Source organism: Nannobrachium achirus (genome assembly GCF_963921795.1).
Source record: "Nannobrachium achirus genome assembly, chromosome: 9".
NCBI lineage: Eukaryota > Metazoa > Chordata > Actinopteri > Myctophiformes > Myctophidae > Nannobrachium > Nannobrachium achirus.
Window position 1 is genome coordinate 867,198 of NC_137818.1, and position 7,338 is coordinate 874,535.

The following is a 7,338-nucleotide window of genomic DNA, read 5'->3' on the forward strand; positions in this document are numbered from 1 at the left end:
ATGCCCTACGTGGACCGTCAGAGCAGGTCCTGTGGGTTCCTGGACATCGAGGAGACGTCGACCAGCGGACGTTTCCTCAGGAGATACTTTATCCTGGACCCTCTGAGAGGAGAGCTGCTCTGGTACATGGACAACCCTCTGGTAGGACGCACGCACGCACACACACACACACACACGCGCACGCACGCACGCACGCACGCACACACACACACACACACACACACACACACACACTAAAACCTCCTCCTCTTGGTTTCAGAGTAATCCTTTTTTTATGTATTATTAATTTTGATTTGATTTTATAAAAGACAACAACAACAACAACAAGACATAACAAGACAGCACACACCAGACCCAAGAGGATATAAAACCAGAGTAGTAACCTGTCATACAAAAAGTACAAAAGTCTTCATTTATAAATAGCTTGGAGCAATTTGAAAAAAGTACTTGTATCAATCATACATGAAGTATAAAAGTTCTACAGTATTTAGTAAATAACTCAGTCATAGAGTCAAGATGACCCATAATGTATTCATATGTTTCAACAATGTCCTGTCTGTGGCAACGCATCCTCTCCAAGTGTATTAATGATACAAACTCATTACTCTAACTTTATTAAGTGTGCCTATGCATAGCATGGGACACTTATTGTTCTCGCTCATATTTATTTAGGTCTTTCTTTCTGTCCATACTTTTCCCCAAAGTTTGGCACGCTACTCCTCCCACAGTTTTCGCACCACACACTCGCGCCATATGTCAAATCGACCGGCTTACGCGGGAATGGTGTGCTATTAAGTTGCTAAGAGAAAGGTTCTATAGTTAAATTGATATTAATTTATTAGTGAATTAATTTTCCCCATTGACTTAGAATGGGAATCGCATTCAATAATTTTCTCTCGCAAACCATAGGGGCTACAGTTTCAAGACTTGGAGAGGAGGTTCATAATGATTTCAAGGATTAAATAAAAAATAATAGCGTCATTTGGCCTCATGGTGGCGCTATAACAGCCCAGTTTACGTTTTGGCCTGTAACTGTTGAACCGTAGCTCGGAAAATTAAAATTATTTTTTCCCTGGATTCCTTGGGTCATGACGCATCTCCCCATATAGGCCCCGCCCATTTGCGTATGGGTAGATTTTCCGCCATCTTGGATTTTCTCCAAAACACACTTTTTGCTCCTTTTCCTACATACTTTCTTCAAATGTCTTAAAAACCGGTACACATGATCTTTGAAGCCATGCGAGACACATAGTCAAAGGATATTTCGATAGTCCGTACCGTTAGTTCGTAACGCGCTTCCAAAGTTAGCGGGAGGGGCACGTTTCGCAAACAACAGCCATAAATCACAAACAATAGGTCGCGGCAACACTGAATTTTAACCACAGGTGGGGGGCGGCATACTCAAGGAATCCCCAAAAGCATTTCCACCTCGACCCCTAGGGGGCGTCACAAACGCGCGAAACATAACCGTTTCGTGCCAGAACGCGTTTTTCATGGGGACCGACCCTCTCACGACGAAACGCAGGCGACTCGGCGGACAGTCTCACGGTCCGAACCGCCGCACGAGGTCGCGCATTCAGCGCGCTGCAGGCACACTTGTCAAAATTGACTCTGTCAATTCTAGTTCTATACTAAAAGCATCCTCTCCAAGTGTATTAATGATACAAACTCATTACTCTAACTTTATTCTATACTGAAAGCATCCTCTCCAAGTGTGTTAATGATACAAACTCACTACTCTAACTTTATTCTATACTGAAAGCATCCTCTCCAAGTTTATTAAGTGTGCCTGCCATGCAATGCAATGGCAAAACACTTATTGTAATCCGCCATACTTAATTCATGTCGCCACAAATTTCGGCACGTATTAACTGCCGCACAATTTACGCCACCGCCGCAATATATACATCAAAACGTGCGGCTCGGCCGGGAATGGTGTGCTATTACTTTTCTTTCCGATCCGCGTTACCATTGCGACGTAATTCGCAAAAAACGACGCCCAAAAACCCCATTGACTTAGAATGGGGTACTCCGAAAAAAACCCAGAAACTTTGGCGCCACATAACTCTGCCATACTTTTGCCTAGCAACGTGATTTAAACTTTAAAATGCACACACAACTTTGGTCTTTTTCCGGCCAATAGGGATGAGCTGTAATTGATTAAGCCCCACCCCCTCTGTAACAGGAAGTGCCCTTCGCCAAACAGGAAGTGCCTCTACATCTCATGAACCGTTTGTCGTACAGATGCGTGGATGGTTTCATATGACTTGATTAAGAGTCCTTGACCTTAATTGGGGCCTATTTCGCCAAACAGGAAGTGCCCCTCACCAAACAGGAAGTGACCCTTTACCTCGTGAACCGTTTGTCGTACAGACGCGTGGATGGCATCAAATGACTTGATTAAGAGTCCTTAACCTTAATTGGGGCCTATTTCGCCAAACAGGAAGTGCCCCTCACCAAACAGGAAGTGACCCTTGATCTCGTGAACCGTTTGTCGTACAGACGCGCGGGTTGCGTCAAATGACAAAATTAAGAGTCCTTAACCTTAATTGGGGCCTATTTCGCCAAACAGGAAGTGCCCCTCACCAAACAGGAAGTGACGTTTTATCTCGTGAACCGTTTGTCGTGCAGACGCGTGGGTGGTGTCATATGAAGAACCATAATGTTAAAGCTTATGCAAAAAATGCTAATGTTAAAAAATGGTAACGCTAATGCTAACACCAACCGCTACACAAGGTTGCACAGACTTAGCGAGCTGCAGGCACACTTAAAATTTCTTAGAAATTTTCTTTTCTAGTTAGAGATACAAACTCATTACTCTAACTTTATTCTATACTAAAAGCATCCTCTCCAAGTGTATTAATGATACAAACTCATTACTCTAACTTTATTAAGTGTGCCTGCTATGCAATGGCAAAACACTTATTGTAATCCGCCATACTTAAGTAAATAAGTACATAATGACGCCACAAAATTTCGGCACGTAATAAGTGCCGCACGATTTACGCCACCGCCGCAATATATACATCAAAACGTGAGGCTCGGCCGGGAATGGGGTGCTATTACTTTTCTTTCTGATCCGCGTTACCATTGCGACGTAATTCGCAAAAAACGACGCCAAAAAACCCCATTGACTTAGAATGGGGGAAACTTCGGCACGTAATAACTGCCGCACGATTTACGCCACCCCCGCAATATATACATCAAAATGTGCGGCTCGGCCGGGAATGGTGTGCTATTACTTTTCTTTCCGATCCGTGTTACCATGGCAACGTAATTCGCAAAAAACTACGCTCAAAAACCCCCATTGACTTTGAATGGGGGACTCCGAAAAAAACCCAGAAACTTTGGCGCCACATAACTCTGCCATACTTTTGCCTAGCAACATGATTTAAACTTTAAAATGCACACACAACTTTGGTCTTTTTCCAGCCAATAGGGATGAGCTGTAATTGATTAAGCCCCGCCCCCTCTATAACAGGAAGTGCCCTTCGCCAAACAGGAAGTGCCTCTATAACTCATGAACCGTTTGTCGTACAGACTCGCGGCTGGTGTCATAATTTTTTTTTTTTTCCTCAAAAAACTTTTTTTTCTCAAAAATTTTTTTTTCTCAAAAAATTTTTTTTTCTTTAAAATGCACACACAACTTTGGTCTTTTTCCAGCCAATAGGGATGAGCTGTAATTGATTAAATTACAAAATTACAAAAAAAAAAAATCTCAAAAATTTTTTTTTTCTCAAAAACATTTTTTTTTCTCAAGTTTTTTTTCTCAAAAAAAATTTTTTTTCTCAATTTTTTTTTTCTCAAAATTCTTTTTTTCTCAACTTTCTTTTTTTCTCAACTTTCTTTTTCTCAAAAATGTTTTTTTCTCAAAAAACTTTTTTTCTCAAAAAACTTTTTTTTTTCTCAAAAAACTTTTTTTTTTCTCAAAAAACTTTTTTTTTCTCAAAAAACTTTTTTTTTCTCACAAAACAATTTTTTCTCAAAAAACTGTCGTTAAAGTGCGACCCGTGATAACGGCCAAAAATGCGCCAAAACGCCACTAATTAGTCGAAATGGCTGACTTCCTGTTTGGTTTCTAATTGGCTGCTGGCCTTGTGACGTGGGTAGAGCTGCGGAAAAAAAAATTCTCAAAAACTTTTTTCTCAAAAAAATGTTTTTTTCTCAAACATTTTTTTTTCTCAAATTTTTTTTTTACTGAAAGCATCCTCTCCAAGTTTATTAGTGATACAAACTCATTACTCTAACTTTATTCTATACTAAAAGCATCCTCTCCAAGTGTATTAATGATACAAACTCATTACTCTAACTTTATTCTATACTAAAAGAAGTCCTTGTTGGAATGATTTAATAAACAAAAATATATTCCATGAATTCACGTGAACAACAGGTTCTATGTTCAGTATCACCAGGTGAACAACAGGTTCTATGTTCAGTATCACCAGGTGAACAACAGGTTCTATGTTCAGTATCACCAGGTGAACAGCAGGGTTCTATGTTCAGTATCACCAGGTGAACAGCAGGGTTCTATGTTCAGTATCACCAGGTGAACAGCAGGGTTCTATCTTCAGTATCATCAACAACAGAAAGTCTCCTCTCCTCTCCTCTGCATAAGCAAGACCACATTTCTCTCCAGCAGCACATAAAGTAAACAACAGAACCATGTGCATCCCATAATAGTCCTCTGCAGCCCTTCAACTACTTAATAACATCTCAAATGTATGGAGCACTTCAGAGCACCCAAAGACACCGCTTTATATGGGACAACAGGATTATAACAAAAAACACACCCTAAAACCCCTAGGGAATAAAAACAAACTTACTTAAAGGCACATACTGCTGGCCCTGTGTATACAGCATAGGGTTACAACACACACACACGCGCACACACACACACACACACACACACACACACACACACACACACACACACACACACAGGTATGTGGTCATGTGACCAGCTTTCCTGTTCCTTCTTGTTCCAGAATCTGCCTGAAGGAACGAGAAACGTTGGAGCTGTGAGGCTCTGCTACATCTCTAAGGTACACACACACACACACACACACACACACACACACACACACACACACACACACACACACACACACACACACACACACAGGGCCGTCAATTGGGTATGGCAGGGGTATGCAGCTGCCATACCCTGGGTCCAGGGGGGGAAATAAAAGTCTCTTTGTCTATCTGTGCTGGTTATTATGTTGTTAAATTACAGTAAAATAACTACAAATGCAACATTTAACAAAATGGTCACTTTAACAAGGTATTATAATTATATTCTCTCCATCTTGACAGAATGGTATATACCCAGGTTCCGCAGGTCAGCTGCACAGGTGCAATGCATTATTGCGACCGTAGGTCGCAGTTACTTTCACTCCTATACTATCCAAACCTCCACCGGCTGTCAGTCCGTCCGTCCGTCAGTCCGTCCGTCACGTCACTCGTCACACGTCACACGTCACACTTTTGCTCTGCTCATATCTCCGCAACCGTTGCCCCGATCCATGCCAAATTTTGCACACACACTCCTTACCTGCCAAACTACAACCTCACAAGAAGCTCACGAAGCTCCAGGGACCCCCAGGTCCCTGGGGGACCCCAGGTGTAAAAAATGACCAAATGTGCAAAAATGACCAAATGACCACCCCAACGGGGCTGCTCACAGGGAATTCCCGGGGACCACCGACTCCTGGTGCTCCAGAACGGATGCAAAAGTGGTGACGCCCCCAGTGGAGGACCCCCTCCACTGCAGCTCACATAAAATGCCGTAACTCGGGCTAGGAGCGTCCGGGAGAGCCGGGGCCGGTACCTTTTCGTCCGCCACCGCCACCCCACCCCTCATTTCTCACATGGCCCTCTTCTAGCGCCACCATGAGGCCGATTCTTGCAAAACACAAAAGGTTGAGGACCACTGTTCTAAGGTACGACGCAGATGGATGAAGTACAGGTGGTCCCCATCTTAAATGATGGTAACCAAATGGACCCTTATGCAGATTTGGTCTAAAAAATAGGATATTGTGGAAAAGTTCATTGTTTTCTTTCTGTAATTATGTTTAAAAAAAAAGAAGAAAAAATATTAAAAACTTTTTTTTAATAGTTTTAGTTTCATGACATACAGCTCATGCAAATCAAAAATCCATATCTCAAAATACAAAAAAACAATATTACAGGAGACTGAAAACAATCAGAGAAACGTCAGCCTGCCGTCGTCCGCCAAGGCGGCGTGCAGACCCCACCCCTCATTTCTCACATGGCCCTCTTCTAGCGCCACCATGAGGCAGATTCTTGCAAAACACATTTTTGGACACTGCTCCTACAATTTTTGCCCTAAAATCACGCAAATCGGTAAACAGTATGTCTACACTCATTTCATCAACTTGGATCTGTCCCATATTGCGCCACCTTCAGGCCGATTTTTAAAACACATTTTTGGCCACAGCTCCTACAATCTTTGCCCTAAAATCACGCAAATCGCTACACAGTATGTATACACTCATCTCATCAACATCAATCTGTCCCATATAGCGCCACCTTCAGGCCGATTTTTAAAAACACATTTTTGGACACTGCTCCGACAGATTTTGCCCTAAAATCACGCAAATCGCACAGTATCTCTACAGTCATGTAATCAAAACGCATCTGTCCCATCTAACGCCACCATCAGGAAGATTTTGGCAAAACAAATTATTGCCCTATTTGTGGAGATAAGCGACCAACGGTCGCTTATCTCCCGATTAGGGAGTCTTACTGGTTGTTAATTGTGGCACGTTTACTAACATGCCAAGTTTAGCTGCACTTGAACAACCTTTCCAGGTTGCCATATCCAGCCCAAGAAACCGTAGAAACCTGTGTAAAAAAACTGACAAAACTCGTTTTTTTCTTTTTTTTTTCAGACATTGTGAAAATAGCAGATCTACATGCTCACAACGTGAGCATGTAGATCTGCTATTTTCACAATAGAACCGTGTTATACAAAATGTAATGCCTCTTTTCCATGAGGACTCCCATCTTTGCCACACACACACACACACACACACACACACACACACACACACACACACACACACACACACACTCAAACTCACCTACATCTTTAAGGCACTGGTTTTCAACCTGTGGGTCAGGACCCCCAGATTGTGGGTGGTCCCCAGCTTATTAACTTAATGTGCAACATTGTTTTCTCTCTCAACTGTAAACAAACCAACATAAAGTTTAAGTGTATAGAGGGTATATGCACATTTCTAAAGTGACAATTTAAGGACTTTTTAATACCTCTAAAGTGACAAATTAAACATTGGCCAAATTTGTAAAACATGGTAC

General features: G+C 42.0%; 1 protein-coding gene across 1 annotated transcript in view; it reads left to right on the forward strand.

Annotated features, from left to right (window-relative positions):
• Nucleotides 1–7,338, forward strand: part of LOC308291792 (pleckstrin homology domain-containing family A member 1-like) — a gene marked incomplete at both ends in the record, with an annotated part of 31,600 nt that continues 24,262 nt past the window's right edge. Inside the window, 2 exons of the mRNA XM_080733925.1 lie at nucleotides 1–141; nucleotides 4,986–5,042. Of these exons, the coding sequence (XP_080590051.1) occupies nucleotides 1–141; nucleotides 4,986–5,042 (198 nt within the window). The remainder of the gene's footprint in view (nucleotides 142–4,985; nucleotides 5,043–7,338) is intronic.